The 17,257-nt window shown below is 41.1% G+C and overlaps 1 protein-coding gene across 2 annotated transcripts; it reads right to left on the reverse strand.

Annotated features, from left to right (window-relative positions):
* Window positions 1–2,592: 2,592 nt before the first annotated feature.
* Window positions 2,593–15,556, reverse strand: LOC133105510 (leukemia inhibitory factor receptor). Of its 2 annotated transcripts, none has more exons than XM_061215653.1 (16): window positions 15,342–15,556; window positions 15,044–15,088; window positions 11,316–11,369; window positions 10,633–10,753; window positions 10,264–10,424; window positions 9,830–9,966; window positions 9,529–9,664; window positions 8,905–8,987; window positions 8,534–8,744; window positions 7,940–8,116; window positions 7,724–7,855; window positions 6,623–6,778; window positions 5,364–5,507; window positions 4,055–4,154; window positions 3,724–3,805; window positions 2,593–3,224 (listed from the first exon to the last, which is right to left on the reverse strand). In XM_061215653.1, the coding sequence occupies exons 1-16, from the start codon at window positions 15,376–15,378 to the stop codon at window positions 2,793–2,795; spliced, it is 2,208 nt and encodes a 735-aa protein (XP_061071637.1). In that variant the 5' UTR covers window positions 15,379–15,556; the 3' UTR covers window positions 2,593–2,792. The 2 variants fall into 2 exon arrangements, with proteins under 2 accessions (XP_061071637.1, XP_061071635.1); XM_061215651.1 differs by having other exon boundaries at window positions 10,633–10,756.
* Window positions 15,557–17,257: the final 1,701 nt, after the last annotated feature.

A 17,257-nucleotide genomic window follows, 5' to 3' on the forward strand; every position in this document is an offset into this window, starting at 1 on the left:
CCGTGCCGTAACCGGGCAACGTCAGAGCTGTCCATCACATCGCTCAGGCTCGCCAAGGTAGGTTCTGTGATATTTGTGTGCTAACCTTACCGTATATTCTGGGAGTGTCATGTGATCACCTGGATAAGTGGCCATCAATAAACCAGTTTCTGTGTTCAAGGGTGGAGTTTGGCTCCACACATAATTGAAGCATTTCATCCAAATAAGCTCAACTGAAAGGCGTGACAGTGCACTTTAAGTAGGTGGGATTGTACGGTGGCCTCCAGGTGAGGTGCCTTTAATCATCAGTTCCGCGATTTGATTTCCAGCCTGAGTGCCGCGTGGTCTGCCAGACGATTCCTGTTGTGATTCCCGTCCTGTTTAAGTTGTGTCCTCAGTGAATTTGTGAGTTGGTGCTTTAGCTGAAGAGTACTGTGACTTTATCCTGCTTTCAGAGGCAATGATGGATCAGCTGCAGCCGTTCCGTAATGGCCAATGGTATGGGCAGATAATTTCATCATCCTGTTCAGTGGTTTAACGTAAAATGATATTTCCATGCGTGACCTTTCTTGTGTCATACAGGATGCCTGTCACTATATGTGCAACCTTTATGCTGCAGTTTCAGCATTTTCTGAGCAAGGCAGCTTGACAGCTTCCTCAAATGCCCTAGTGCCAAATCCAGCTTTGAAAAGACAATGTGCGCTTCATTTAAGTTTCATGAGAAAGCACTCAATCATCTGCCATTTGCCAGATATTTAGAAGGGCAACCCTGTCTCACCTTGATACATGCTAATAATGCCATATGGAGTAAAATGATCTCTGCATTAATGTACTTGATGCTCGTAAGTGAAGACAGCCAGTTTTAATTGCATTACTGGCCACAAGAGGGCAGGCACGTTGCTTGATGTTCCTACTGAGATGATTAATATAGTCCTCTTCTGCAGCTAAGAGCCACACTTACATTCATTATATTAATTAATCACTTTGCAGAATTTTTTATACTGACTGATTACATTTTTAGTGATAATTCATTTCAGCACATTCCTGTAAATTGAGGTCATGCAATCAAAACCTGCAAGTGCATTACAGTATAAACTCCTTTTTCTGTGCATGCACTCACCATGCACATTCTTAGGAATATTTTTACTTTATTATACCTACTCATTCATGCGAGTATCTAATCCGTCAATTGTGTGGCAGCAGTGCAATGCATACAATCATGTAGATACGGGTCAGGACCTTCAGTTAATGTTCACATAAACCATCAGAATTGTGGAAAAAATCTAAGTGACTTTGACCGTGGAATGATTGTTGGTGGCAAACGCTGATGATCTTGGATTTTCATGCTCACTAGTCTCTAGTATTTGCAAAGAATGCTGCAAAAGAAATCCAGTGAGCAGCAGTTCTACAGATAGAAGCGCGAGACAGGAGAACGGCCAGACTGGTGAAGGTGACAATGATATGAATAACCACACGCAACAGTGGTATGCAGAAGAGCATCTCTGAACACACAATGCGTTCTATGTGGGCAGGCTACAGCAGCAGAAGACTTAAGTCGAATAAACACCTTATAAAGTGCTCACTGAGTGTATAAAGAACTTCAACACGATGTTTGAGCAAAACTGGTGTCAACCCCGCACCTCTGGTTCATCTTTACAGAATCACCCAGATATAAGTTTCTTTTAGTAACAAGCTTTAGAGCCTAAATATGAACCAGAAAAGGGTAATAGCCAGATAAAAAAGTACTGGAGTAATAAAATCCTGAGGCAATAAAAGTGCCTTTAAAACCCAAAGACAACTCCAAAGTTTTCCCTATCCTAAATTGCAGTTGGGATTTGTGCCCCCAGATTACAATGGATTTAGGATTTAGGACCCAGTAATGTTCCTCCCACAGTCCAAAGACATGCAGGTTAGGCTGATTGGAGAGTCTAAATTGCCCATAGGTATGAGTGTGTGAGTGAATGGTGTGTGTGCCCTGTGATGGACTGGCGACCTGTCCAGGGTGTGTTCCTGCCTTTCGCCCAATGTATGCTGGGATAGGCTCCAGCCCCCCTGCGATCCTGTTCAGGATAAGCGGGTTAAGATAATGGATGGATGGATGGATGGATGGACCCAGTAATGTAAGACAGATATTTTATTAATGTGTGATCTGAAATGTTATGAGCCAATATGTAATTGGAAAATAATGGAAAATAACAAGAAAATAACAAAAAGGCAGAGGATCTCATGAGTACTGGGAGCTGTGGAATACATGGTCACTGAGCAAACCAGAAATGTCGTTTCTGAGAGAAATTACGTAAACTAACTAATTTCCTGGAAGACCCACCCAGCTGCACAGGCAATTTACAAGAAATGCATAATTTACACCAAGAACTAGAACTAGAATCAGCAGGCCATTTAAGTCTTATGGTACGAGCATTAGCCAAAAAAGGCTGATATTGTACCAATGAGCAATTTCCGGTTCTTCAGGAGGAAGAGTAACTTTCAAATAAGCATATACAGTCATAAAAGACGCTGAACCACGACAGATTTTAAATAAGAATGAACATTCCCTGTAGAATTAATAATTAATAATTACAAACACTTCAGTAATTGATTTCAGAAAGTTCAGTATATTGTATGTGTCTTTTATTGAAAATATTAAGAAAATACACGCCACTGAATGTATTACAAAAAATATATACTGCAATATGTCAAGTGGAAATTTGCGTACTCCACCATGTACTGTAAAATGCCATCTTTTTTTAACTTGAAAGCACTGGTCATATTATTTCAGTATATTGCAGTATGCTCCATTTCTGTAAGGGGAGCTGTCAGAGAGCAGAGAAACCCAGCCTTTCGCTGGGATAGGGGAGGCACGTGGCCTGCCTGATGTAGTCCTGCACTGTGGGCCCGCCCTGGGGCTCCTGAGGCTGCTCGCTGGGGCCCGGGGGCTGGGGCCGGGCCGGGGGCCGTGCCACGATCTGCTGGAAGAGCTCCATGGTGGTGTAGTCGCTCACCGCGGGCGGCGGTGTCGCCCGGCACTCGCCAGTCGCCATGGCGACGGGGGAGGGCCCCGCCTGCGGGCTGGGTGGGGGACTCTCCTCCTCCGCCGGGGAGCCGGCCCGAGGCAGCTCCTCCTGGCCGGGGAGACTCGAGAGGCAGGCGGGGGCCGGGAGCGTTTCGGCTGTTCCCTCGATGATGAGCAGGCTACTGGTGTCACTCTCCTGGGCCTGCTGCTCCCTGCGGAGAGGCTCCAGAACTTCCTGAGGAAAGGTGTGAGGACTCGTCAGCCAATCACTGACTTAAATTAAAGTGCTGAATCACACGGAAAACAGTATACACCGTGACCCTCTAGGACTTGAGTTTGAGAGGAACAAAGGTAAGGAGAATAGAGAAAGACAGAAAGGGATTCCAATTGGGTAAAACTGTGTCAGGCTTAAAGGAAGAGCCGGAGAAAGAGCCACTGTAATGCATTTCTGCTGTCCTATCTGTGTGATTTCATGTATTACTACAGTAATGGAAATGCAGACATCATCTCTGTCAGCTTTCATCAAAATAACCTGAAATATTAGTTATATTCGCATTCACTAAGCTCAGGCTGTCCAAACACACCAGAGTTGCTCCAGGGACTGAATCTACAAACTTTGTCATATTCATCCGTTACCAAAATATCCTTCATTTCAACAGGCTCAGTCTTTCATGTCCTGTTTTCAACTGCAGTTTCAAGCAACCTATTGTGCTATGTTCTGTCATTGTACTTACTAGTTCAAAGGCACCATCTATTTTTTGGATGGCGTTGCTGTTGCCTGGATTTGGTATGCTTGGCCAGAAGAGTTCCTTTGCCCTGAAATAACACACACATTCATGAAATAAACATGTTGTGAAAAGGACAGGGCCTGACACATTGAACCACAAATTAACTTAGATTTATGCCACTTAAGGATGACAAATATGCTATTCATGTCCCAATTATTGATGTTACATTTTATGATTTTACCACAGCGCAGTACACTGCCAATGCCAGCCAATAATCTTTTTGATCAGAATACCAGGACCAATGAGAAGCGAGAAATTGAGAAAAGTGTTAAAGTACCTTTTACACACCACGGAGGACGAGAGATTGGCACCCAATAAGAGGAAAAACACGGTTACAGCAATTCCTGCTACAGCGCCCGCTACAGTCTGGTAGCCTCCTGAAGCGAGGGAGAAAGGCATTCAGCTGTTTTCCATGCTTTATACTTTCAACATTAATTGCAGTGCATGTTAAACCTGTTATCCAGTGAAATATTTAAACATCCTGCCTGTTAAGCCTGAGAACACAGATTATATGTCATAGGTCACTTGCAACAGTGCAAACATAGCTTCCACCATGAACCCATTTCCCCTCGGATTTACTCATTAAATGCCACATCAAAATGACTCTCTGTGGTTGTGTGTGCTATGATAGAGAGATTAAGATGGTGATTAGCTAGCTAGTTATTAGCTGCCTACACATCAATCCTGAGTAGTGCACTCAAGCGCAGTTGATTATCAAGTGCATTCTGTAGATGGAGGCTATGTCAGTGGGCAGGATAATGTGATTGACACTTGGCGAAAGCTGAATGTAATTGCGAAGCGTAGTGAAAGCACCAGTGAAATGATAAAAGCTGTGGTGATTGGAATTGCCTTGCATCAAATAGATTAAAATGCTAGTGAATAAATAAACATCAAGGCGATCAAATAAAAAATACCACAATACAATTATTTGTCAATTATTTTATCACTGAGGGATTGTTTTAAACTGTTTAAACACATCTATAATTGCATTTTATTTGATGCAATATTTAATTAGCAATTTTTTATTTATTCTTTTGGATTTTTGCCCTTTTTTCTTCCAATTTGGTTGCCAATTGTACCCCGTCTAATTCAATTAGAGCTAGTATAGATACACCGCCCACACCCCGTCCCTCGGCAGCCCTACGAGACACGACATGCTGGTAACCGTGATTCCGAGGCGCCCGAGGTGATTTTTGTGCGGCGATCTACTAACCCTGCCAAGTCCCTCCCCCTGGAGCAGCGAGCCAATTATGCTGCTCCACGTGAGCCGGCCAAACTTGGCTTTTGGCAGGACCGAGAATCGAACCCCGGTCCCCGGTGTGCAACTGCAGCAAACTGCAACCGCAAGTCTGCTGCATTTTAGCCACCGCGGCCCAAAATTAATTAGCAATTTAAGTGATTCAGCATTTTGTGACTTTTTATTACTTCCACCCCTCATATGTTGCACAGTATACACAGTAGGCCAATAACTGAGAACACTGTTCTTGCATTTTTTTATTTAGTTGTCACGTTCTGGGATTCTGTTGGTGTATGTTGACTGGACTGAATTGAATGTGAATTTGTTGCTTCTTCCCTCCCAGACTTACTTGAATTTGTGGTTTCAAAGTAGAGAGAGGTACTCCGCACCCCCTGCCCCACAGCTGTGAATGCTGACAGCTGGACCTCATAGGCAGTTTGGCTTTTCAGGTTGGACAAAGTGCAACGATCCACACCAGCACTGTCTATAACCACTGTTAACATAGGAACACAAAAACATGAATGCACCATACAACTATACGGTGTGTAGTTATTTGTTGTTTTCTCTATTATTATTATTGGTCCAATTCATATGAATCCTAGAGTTTTAATGTCTGGGAAAGCCAATAAGCAACCACAATCATAAACCACATTCCAAGGGACAGGAGAAAAACTACCATTGACTGCAAACGTGAAATGAAGGATTTCACTTAGACATGCAGTTGCCTATCTCTTTCTGGAGCTTGTGACAACAACGTAAATTAGTGGCCTGTGATTGGATTATGGTATCATTAGGCCTGTTAGACAAAAACTGAAAAATGTGATTGTGGCTTTTGATTGACATTTCTTTGCCGACATGATGAATGGAACAATAATTGGCAAATGTGGTGATGATGAATGATAAAAGCTTGCGCTATTTTTAAATCAAATAAACACCACTTTAATCAATTAACATATGAGATTTTACTCATTCATGTGGTTGAGTTTGTATGAGGAAATGAGGCAGCTTCCTTATTCTAAGAGGTAGGCCAACCAAACCTTATTTACATTAAATGACATTACATTATTGGCATTTGGCAGATGCTCTTATCCAGAGCCACATACAGTTGACAAGATTAAGCAGGAGACAAACCTCCCCTGGAGCAATGCAGGGTTAAGGGCCTTGCTCAGAGGCCCAATGGATGGTCACTAATCAGTGGGCCAGTTTGAGCACTGGGGCGGCATGGATAGTGCAGTGGGTAGCACTGCCACCTCACAGCAAGGAGGTCCAGGGTTTGAATCCTGGTCGGCTGGGGCCTCTCTGTGTGGAGTTTGCATGTTCTCCCCGTGTTTGCGTGGGTTTCCTCCGGGTACTCCGGTTTCCTCCCACAGTGCAAATACATGCAGGTTCGGCTGATTGGAGAGACTAAGTTGCCCATAGGTATGAGTGTGTGAGTGAATGGTGTGTGTGCCCTGCGATGGACTGGCGACCTGTCCAGGGTGTATTCCTGCCTTTCACCCAATGTATGCTGGGATAGGCTCCAGCCCCCCTGCTACCCTGTTCAGGATAAGCAGGTTAAGATAATGGATGGATGGATGGAGTTTGAGCACTACACCGTGACTGATGTACCTGAGGTGTTCTGCTCTTTGCCGTTCTCTGTGTAGTGAATGGTGTAGCCCAATAGGAACCCGCGGGCAGCCTCCTCTGAGACAGGTCTCCATGCTATCACTAACGAGGTGCTGGTTACTTCCAGGCAGGTGATGTTCCCAGGGGCACTGATGGGAGCTGAAAGGGTTCATGGGAAATTTGATCAAAACAGCAAGCTTCTCAATTAACTCCCATGCCTTGTGAAAGTGCTGACAAAACCTACAGTTGTTTGTTTGTCAGTCTGCCAAGTATGTAACACTAATAATTCAAAGCAGCATTTTATCTCCATTTACAACAGACAAAGGAAAGAATGCACACTGCAAAAACAAAATACATCTATGAAGGCACTGGTATTACAGCTCACATGGTGCTAAACATGTACAAAAAGAAAAAAGTAAACAAAGGAGCACTGATAAAGGTCTGAATGAGACCGAAACGTCTGTTCACTTTATTTATTTTGTGCTTATTATTTTGCACTATTTTTTTCTTTTTGTTCACAGATTAGCAGCTGTTCGGCAACATGTGAGCTGTAATAAATCAGTGCCTTCATGGAGTAATAGATGCTTGTTTTTACAGTGGCCAGTGAGCATTCTCTCCTTTGTCCTACACTGTTAGCGCTACGCACCTGCAGTGCTACATTTCTTGTATGACGGAGCACAACATTTTCTTGTTCTTGGAGCTATATTTACAAAGCACAATGTAGTTCTGTTGGCACCGCAGCTGTTTTGGTGCAGTACATTTTGGTCATATTTAAATTAGTCACCTATACAACAAAGTAACTGCGATCAGGAATCCACAGCATTCTCTCTTGGCTCTCAATGCTTCCTGAGAACCCCGTCTTTGAAGTATCTTTGAAAACAGTGCGAGGAGTTTTGACATAATAAACAATACTGCATAATAAATCAATGAGTCAATTAAGTAAAATTATAACTCCCAAGGATTAAGTATTGCAAAATGGAAGGGAAGATCATAAACCATAGAAGCCATGTGATAATTCCTATGTGCATAGCAAGCTGTCTGTAAAATTGCACCTTGCCCTCAGCCCGGATGCCTCAGGGCTGTCAGCCCTGTGGTCAGACTCACTTCCTTCTTTGGCGTAGGCCTCCGTCCTGCCAGCCGTACTCTCGCTGTCGTTGATACTCTTGAGGTTACAGGTGTCTTTGTCAGGTCTTGTGTGCAAAAGGAACACATACCTCTTGTAGGGCTGCAGTGGATCTAAGACATGAAATGATTGGCTGAGATAAAATGGCAAATATGTATTTTGTCTGTGTTAGTACAGGAGAGGGAGTGCCTTTGCACCTTTGAGAGAGATGATGTCGTGGTTGCTGTTTTTTCGATGGAGGGAGTGGAATGACATCTTCTCACCCCTCAGACCCCACTCCACAGAGTAACAGCAGTAGGTTTGAGTCAAGCTGTGGTTCCAAGAAATTTCAAACTCGCTGTTGCTCACGGTGACATTGAGATTCCCATTCAAATCTGAGGAGAGACAGCAGTTCTTTTCAGTCCAAATGTGGCATTTTCGGTCCATGGGCTAAAATTCAGCTTCACTGCAGCAAGCTCATTTTATTTGTTGGCTAAATGGTGTTAAGTCCAAGGGTCCAAGGTATCAAATGAGCCTCAGACCACAGTGCTGCTGTCAGATAAGCAATAGATCTACAATAATTATTCTTTGCACTTTGACCACATATGAATTGTTTGATTACAAATAGAGAAAATAAAATAGGAAATCAGAAAGGTAGTGTCAGCAACGGTTACTGGCCAGGTTCACTTTCAAGTACCCTGCAAGTTCCAAGTCCCCTTTGGAATACTAACAATCAGTAGAAAGGCTTTTCTGTACCTGTGAGTATGTGGTGGGAATGAGGGGTAACACTTGTTTTTTGGGGATGAACTTACCCCAATCCTGTGCACTGGTAACTGTGGGTACCATTCTGTGGGCTGGGGGTGAGAACCCAGCACTATTCCTGGCTGAAATGTCGATGTAATAGGCCGACCCTGAGAGGATCAGCCTCAGAATAGGTTGAGTGACGTATAGTGTCTGACTGAACTCCCCAGATACCTTCCTCACCAGCACTCTGTAGCTATCCACAGACTCATTATTTGCGAGCTGAAAGGCAGACAAATAAAAAATAACCATGTGGCTTTCACGATGTTTGTTTGTTCAGCCGACAAGCTATACATACTTAAGGATTTCAGGCAGTTAGCACATTTCGAGTCATACATTTCAGTTTTGAAAAATATGCTGTTTGTACGAATGAAACTGTCACCTTCCAGTGTGTGACTATCGATCGCTTTCCCATTTTCTGTGGAGTGACATCAAACTTTTCTATAATAGGCGTACTGGTCAACTCTGTGGAAAATAAAAAAACTCACACATTAGTGTAACTTGAAGCTCATGTGTCTGGACTTGGTCCAAGCTGCTGCAGGTGACAAGAACTCTCATCATATTCTGTCATATTTTAAGGAAGACCTTTGCTTTTGGTTTACATTTTTTGGTCACATTTTATGTTACATTTCCATTACAACACTGTAACAATATAATTTGTAACAAGACAGTTGTTACTCAGTATAAAATAACAAACAAGGGAAAGTGCAGTGCAGTAATTTCACAGATTAACTAAATAACCACTGCACCCCTCCCCCCATTCTGATCCTAACCCCATCGCTATTGTCATCGAACCTTACACCAACCATCATCTGAACCACAATCTAGCGCATTTCAGCCTTGTGGTTACATAGCAATTTCTGATAGTCATAGTGACATTGGTAAATCTCAATTCAAAGATTCATAAGTCTTTGTAACAAAGGTTAAATCATTTTAAGTACATCAATGTGTGAATTCCAGAGTGTTTTTGATAACTAAGCTTCGGTGATATGATGGCTGAACTCACCAGGTGGGACGATGGCAACATTGCTCCAGGGGCACTGACGGCATTTTTGGTTTGTGACACACTTCACTTTAACCTCGTAAAACAACAACGCGGTAAGATTGGATACCAAGCAACTCGTCTTATTGTGGGAGTCCACCTGTGGTTTGATCAGAGCAGCGAGCATACAGGGTGAACATTTGGTTATAGTTCAGTTGATTGATTTCAGGAGTGCTCCTGGAATAGACTAGGCTCCCAAATAAAAACATTCTTACATGAAGTGTTACCATTACCATTGGTAGCTACATGTTTATGTGCACCCTACCTGTTTCCAAGGCAGGCTGTTCAACTCTCTGTATTTAACAATGAAGGTCTGTTTTCTTTTTTCCGCCCAGGAGACCTTTATCTCCAACTGACTTGAGTTTCGTTGGAAGATAATGCTTGCTGGGGGTCCACATCGCACTGAAATGTTTAAGAAATAATTAAGAAATAATCTGTGCCGTTCAGCATGAACTGAAATATACCCAAATTGTAGTTTCAGCCATTACAAGGTCGTTCAAGGTTATAATCATGATTGATACAGTTGTCGCCCCTGTTTGAATACAGTAAGGTCTCACATCTATTTGCTTATCAGATGCCTTTCTCCAGAGTAAGTAATGTAATAAATTGCATCTTTTCACTTCCACCCAATGCTCTTTGTCAAAAGAGCAATACAAACAAAATTGAATTGAATAAACACATTTTTCAAATGTGACATACCCAGATTTTCAGGTATTCCAGTGAATGTTGCCATCATACAATTCCTCTCATCACTGCTAGCATCAATAACATAAACAGTCATTTCACTCTGTTCGAATGGGTAAAACAGATGGGTTGTCTTGGATATATTTTCATATCTTGTACAGAAATTTCTGTCTTTCCTGCTCAAACACAGAGAACCAAAGACACTTAATACATCACTTACATTATTTGTTGAAATTGTAATATTATCAATAGTATTGACCTTTGCCTAGAGATTTAGGCTATCTAATAATGTATAATAAAATAAATACATTTTCCTCTAAATAAATACATTGTGGCTGGACATTAAAATTATGATAAGAGTGCAGGGAATTTTATGCCACTTACTGTTCTATTATGAGTGTATAAGTTGTCATATTTGAGGATTGTCGGCCTGGTTTCCACACACAGTTTGTCTTTCGGTCTGATTGTTGTATATACATTGTATAACAATCTAAATCGTGGATGCCTTCTGCAAGATAGACACGATTATTTGTCCATGTTCTTTCTTAAAATGTTATTTAAGTGCTGATGTCACATTTTTAAAAAGTGCCGTTTTCACTGCTGATAAACAAAAAAGGTGAGCATAAAAACATGTACTGTCATCTTAACATACAATACTGCGCTTTAAAAAAAAAATCACACTTGCATGCTTTTTGTCAGTGCTGAAACATACACTCTGAACTGTGCAAATACTCAGAAAAGGAAAAGTATGGTACGTGAAAAATGGCAGAGGCATGTTCATGAATACATTCAGAATTAGAAAGAAAATGGTGGACGGTAGCGGCCTGCTGGGAACCCCTAGTGCTGCACTGCATATCTGGAGTCATTCAGGGACTGCACTATGACGACTATTTTCTCACCCTATTTTGTAATGGCTGATTGTCTCCATTCTCTATAGTTCACCTGGCACAGGCAGCCTGCAAGGATCCACCCCTATCTACCAGAGGAGTCACTATTGTATGCTGGGATAGAGCGAAAGGCTGCCAACTGCAGCTACTGGACAACAACACAAAGTAGTTAAACCTTACCTTTGGATGAGTGACAGTGGCTATAGTTAACACTCTGGGGGCAGTTGCTTTTGACTGAAAGGAGAAAATAGGGCTTCAGTATACACTCCCTGAGCACTTCATTAGGTAGACCTGTACACCAGCTTCTTAATGCAAATATTTAATCAGCCAATCATGTGGTAGCAACGAAATGTGTATCCCGGATCTCTCTCAGTTGTGTACCATTCATCTTCCCATCAATCCTGACCAGATTGCCATTTCCTGCTGCTGAAATGCATCACCAAAACATGATGCTAACAGACGTTACAGTGGGGGTACCGTTACTTGGCTGATGTGCCGTGTTAGATTTACACCACACATATGTTCAAGTCAAAATGTTCCACCATCGTCAAACCACAAGACCTTCTGCCACATCTTTGCAGTATCTTCCAAGCGATGTTTTGCACATCTTACCCAGCCTGCTTTGGCTACACACAGATACACACAGAATATACAGTGTGTGAAGTCAATTACGATCTTCTGCTACATTACATTACATTAATGGCATTTGGCAGACGCTCTTATCCAGAGCGACGTACAATTGATTAGACCAATCAGGAGACAATCCTCCCCTGGAGCAATGCAAGGTTAAGGGCCTTGCTCAAAGGCCCAACGGCTGTGCGGATCTTATTGTGGCTACACCGCGATCGAACCGCTGACCTTTCTGGTCCCAGTCATGTACCTAAAGGTATTGTTAGGCATCCGGCTATCTGCACATGATGTGGAATCTGCATCCACTGTCTTTTGTGTCGAGCTAGGATTGTAAATTACATGTTGGTGTCTTTGTGATTTGCTTGTTCACTTTGCTTAATTGCAGTTGTTACTTATGTAATTCGCCTGAAGAGCAGTTTAGTAATTTACCAGATGCCTTTAGTGAAAGTAGTTTACTAAAGTGAATTTCACATGGTAAGCACGTACCATAATCTTAAAGGTACAGTAGGTAATTTCGGACTTCTAATGGTCAAGAGAGGAATTGCAGCAACAAATACGATCAAACAACAACAGTGTTTATCCCAGCCCTTCTCTGTGAACGCGCTGAAGTTGAAATGCCATTGCCTGTGGCAATTATTACTAATTCTCAACCAATGGGCTTGAATTATTGTGCAGCTATAGATGTTTTTGTAGAGTGCTGGCCCATCAACTGCATATTTTGAAACCCGAATGTAAGGACTGGAAACACAGGTAGAGGTTGATGTTCAAGTCAAAATGTTCCGCCATCATCAAACCACAAGACCTTCCGCCACATCTTTGCAGTATCTTCCAAGCGATGTTTTGCACATCTTACCCAGCCTGCTTTGGCTACACACAGATACACACAGAATATAGAGTGTGGGAAGTCAATTACGATCTTCCGCTACATTACATTACATTAATGGCATTTGGCATTATCCAGAGAGACGAAAAATTGATTAGACTAATCAGGAGACAATCATCCCCTGGAGTAATGCAAGGTTAAGGGCCTTGCTCAAGGGCCCAACGGCTGTGCGGATCTTATTGTGGCTACACCAGGATTCAAACCACCAACCTTGCGGGTCCCAGTCATGTACCTTAACCACTACGCCACAGGCACATGCTTTACAGACCTCTTCCTTGCCGCTCAAAGCGATGCTTTTTCTGCAATGCCGCGGAGATTGTTGAGCCGTGAACATTTGCTTAAATCACAGCCACTGACTTCTGCAACTCGGAGTAAAAGTTGGAGTCACGATAGCCTCTCTAGTGTCATTGAGTGGTGTTCTCAATCAATACGGTCACATTTGAATACCATTTGAAAGCATTCTGTACAGTTTGCAGTTTGCAAAGGAAAGTGGGCTAAAACTGCTCCACAACAATGTGAAAGATTGATATCAAATTATATCAGTGTTTTATTGCAGTTATTGTTGCTAAATGTGGTGTAACCAGTTATTAAGCTTCCGTATTGTTCCCATTATAAATCATTCAGAATTTAGTCTTGATCCAAGGCTTTGAATTGCCTTTGGAGTCTGTTATTGGGGTCTGTCAACATGAGAACCAGAGATATGCTAATGGCAAGGTAGCCATTCTGAGGTTGATAAGTAAGAAAAAACAGTTGGAGACATTGGCCAAACAATATGTTTAGTGAAATAAATTGTTTGGGACATCGTTCAGAAGAAAGCGAACACTGGTGAGCTCAATATTTGTAAAAGTATTTCTTATTTCTCAGTTTTTCATATGCCTCATAGATGCTTCCTTGACTGTCATTGGCACAAAAACTCCAATAACAGAATGAAACACCTATAATCAAGACTGAATACTGAAAGCTTTCTTATAGGAAGTGATTGAATACACCTGACTAATCATAAACAACTGAGAAACCAACTGTCAAATGAGTTTTGGTCCCCTAAAATGAAGGTAACTATTTATTATATGTGATGTAATTACTACAAAGATCACCCAATATGTATGTAAATTCATATATTCATTGTCTCATTTCAAATCCAATGTGCTGGAATACAAAGCCAAATGAACAGAAATTGTCCAAATACTCATGTATACTGTATTATATTTAAATGGCACATGCTGAGCTTTTATTAAAAGGTATTATTATACATTTTGGTTTCACCTTGTAGAAATGACAGCACCTTTTATACACAGACCCCCTAGTCAGGGCACCATAATATTTGGAACAAATGGCTTCATGTGTGTTTCTCATTAGTCACGTGTGTTCAACTGCTTCAAGGAAAGTCAAATAAGAAATAAGAAAAAACAGTCTGAGACTTTGGCCAAACCTTAGGCTTGCCAAAAATGCCAAATTGTTTGGAATAGCATTAGGAAGAACATCATCCTACAGATGACACTCTTCAGGAGGCAGGTGTGGATGTATCACTGACCACTGTTTGCAGAAGACTTCAAGAATAGAACTACAGAGGCTACACTGCATGATGTAATCAAGTACTAAGCCACAAAAATAATGTGTTTAAGAATAATTCCAAGTGCAAGTGTAGAGGCTAAAAGGAGCTGCCCAAGACCCAAAGCACCCCCTTCCCCCCCACCTCAATGTGTTAAACATGGCGATGGAGGTGTTATGGTTTTGGCATGACTGCCACAGGTACTAGCTGACTTAGTATCTAACTGGTGATAGCAGCAGTAGAGTTAATTATGAAGGTTACAGAAGCCTTTTCTCTGCTCAAGTTCAACCAAATGCCTCCAAATGTATTGGACAGTGCTTCATCTTACAGCAAGACAACGATCCCCAACATCCTGATAAAGCATTAAAGGAGTTTTTCAGAGGCAAGACAGGCAAAATTATTGACTGGCCAAGTGATCTAATATGAATCCAACTGAACATGAATTACATATGCTAAAGAAAAAAAACTGAGGCCATCAGGAGCTGAAGATGGCTGCAGTACAGGCCTGTCAGAGCATCACCAGAGAAGATACTCAGGGCCTATGCGACAAAGTACTAAATATGACTACTTTATTTTGCAATATGTCCCAAACAATATGTGGTGCCCTGAAACAGGGGGTTAAATAAGCAGGGAATCCGCACTTTAAGCACTGTTTGATTACAGAGAAAAGATAGATATGCTATTTTGATAAAATTTGATATTTGACATTTCTATCAAGAATAAATATGTAATTGTCCCAAGACAACAAAAATATGTATTTGTCCCAACACTGTGTTATAACTAGTATTAGTACAACGCGACAAAATATTTAAGTGCAACGAGCATTTATGTAATAGAAAAGATTACCTGGAGACATTTCAGGAGGGCTCCCACAGTTTCCAGAGAAAACGCCTAAAAAGAAATACAAGGATTGTGTTTTATCTCAATGCGACTACGCTGGTTCAATAAGTAAATACATAAATATCAAATGTGTCCGAAGCCAATCCAGTTAACCGATGAAGCGCTGTCACTGCAATTACCCTGGGATGCTGCGAACGTTTTCAACATCATTATCAGAATAATGAGCATTCATAAATAACGCGCGATGATTGGTATAACGTTATTTTATTCTTCGGTAAACGGAAGGTAGTCTTCATAAACCTACCGATGATAAACAGAACAGCGCAAGCCAGATGCCTCATTATTTAATTCTGTCCTCATCGAGTCAAAGTCGCAAAAGCGCTAGCTAATAGCCATAGTACTGACGGGCATCTTCTGTGAAGACATTCAACTTCAAAGTGCGCTCAACTGTGTTCTTCGCTGTACAAGTGGTTAATTAGCATGCAAAGAGCTGCGAGGAAAACGTGGGCTCTCACTCGTTAGATGACTGGTTTACGGAGCGACCGACGGGATGGGTCGCTGAAGTGAACGAAGCTGAGGGAGGGGCAAAGCAACTCGTTATGTCCTATTTTTAGTCTCGTACAATTACCAATTTCTGTAGAGAGATAATTAACGGTCAATAAAGCATTATTGGTTAATTGGCATTATTAGTTTCTCAATACCAAACGGACTTGCGTCACTCTGGATAAGAGCGTCTGCTAAATGCCTTGTAATGTAATGTAATCTTCTAATGAAGTACGTTCTCATAAAGTTTGGAAGACCGCACTTCCAAAAAGGATTGTTTCTCAATACCAAGAACGTGAACGTTCTTATAGGAGACCGCACTTTTAAGACCACAAGTCCAGAGAACGCAGTCACATCCATTTCAGATATTCTCACATAGTCACAGATGATTGCTTACACAAAACACATACTCCCTGCTGTACAATACATGTTTACTTATCACTCAAAAGCTGTGCAAAACTTGGATGTACTTTTTAGCCAGAGAAGCGAAGTTTCACTTCTCTTATCTAAAAATAGACTAAGTGACTAAATGCCCAATATCTATTTACTTACACACTAAAAATATAAGTATGAAGGCAATATGAGTTCCCCTTAATTTTCAGAAAGTCATACATTGCTCTAAAACTCTTAAAAGCTTTTGATTATAATCTGAAACAATATTGATTGCATATTTTGCGGGATGACCGCAAAAGAATATTTGATAGATTATATATACAAATGACACATAAAAACAAGTTGGTGCAATTACAGATATTATTGTACTAGGTGTACTACCTCGCTTAAATATTAGTTTTTAAATATATCTCCTGTTTTACTTCCCGGAAATGTGTACTCCACACACGTTAAGCATGTTTATTTTCATGTACTCAGAAAACCACCACCATGTGAGAAATAGCGCATTTATTTATTCCCAGCACTTCACTTACACCGAAAGGGGGAAAACATGTTTTTGAACTACAGGAACTTACCTATTTTAGGTCAAAATTGCTCTTCAAGCATCGAAATGACAAAATAATCTCGAGCTGACACATTTCAGAACATACTGTATATGTGTGCATGTTCACTGTTCTGCATGTTCTGTTTTCTGTGCTTTCAAGGAAGTCCTTGTTCAGAATGAAACTCTCTTTATAATTCAAATTCAAATCTGAAAAGTGAACATTCTTTAAATATTATTTTATTGGCTTTTTTTATGTTGATCTTCGACTTCTTTAAAGCTGTTACATGATTTCAAAGTGTACCCACTTGAACTAAAATTTTAGGAAACCACAAATAATCATCTGGCCAGCAGCCAAAAGATTTCCTGACAAATCATTCACTATTCATTTTGAAACCTTCCCACAGATGGAAATTCAGGTTAAATGCCATTAATTTGCTCATTAATTACTGCATTATAAAATTACCCATAATGCATGACGACTGGAAGCTTTAGCTAAGAAGTAAATTACAACAATTACAAATAAGCTTTGTCCCAGGAAGTTCTGGTTACAAATAATATATTTACATTAAAAGATGTAAAAGCCACTACCCAAATACCCACCCAAAAAATAGACCCATACTCATTGATCTCCAACCAAGTATGTCATCATCCAGAACCAATTATATCAATGACCAGCATTATGTCTATGCAGAGTAAAGATGTAAATTAATGTCACTTTTTGACTGCCATTTATAGTATTG

This window comes from Conger conger, chromosome 12 (genome assembly GCF_963514075.1).
Source record: "Conger conger chromosome 12, fConCon1.1, whole genome shotgun sequence".
NCBI lineage: Eukaryota > Metazoa > Chordata > Actinopteri > Anguilliformes > Congridae > Conger > Conger conger.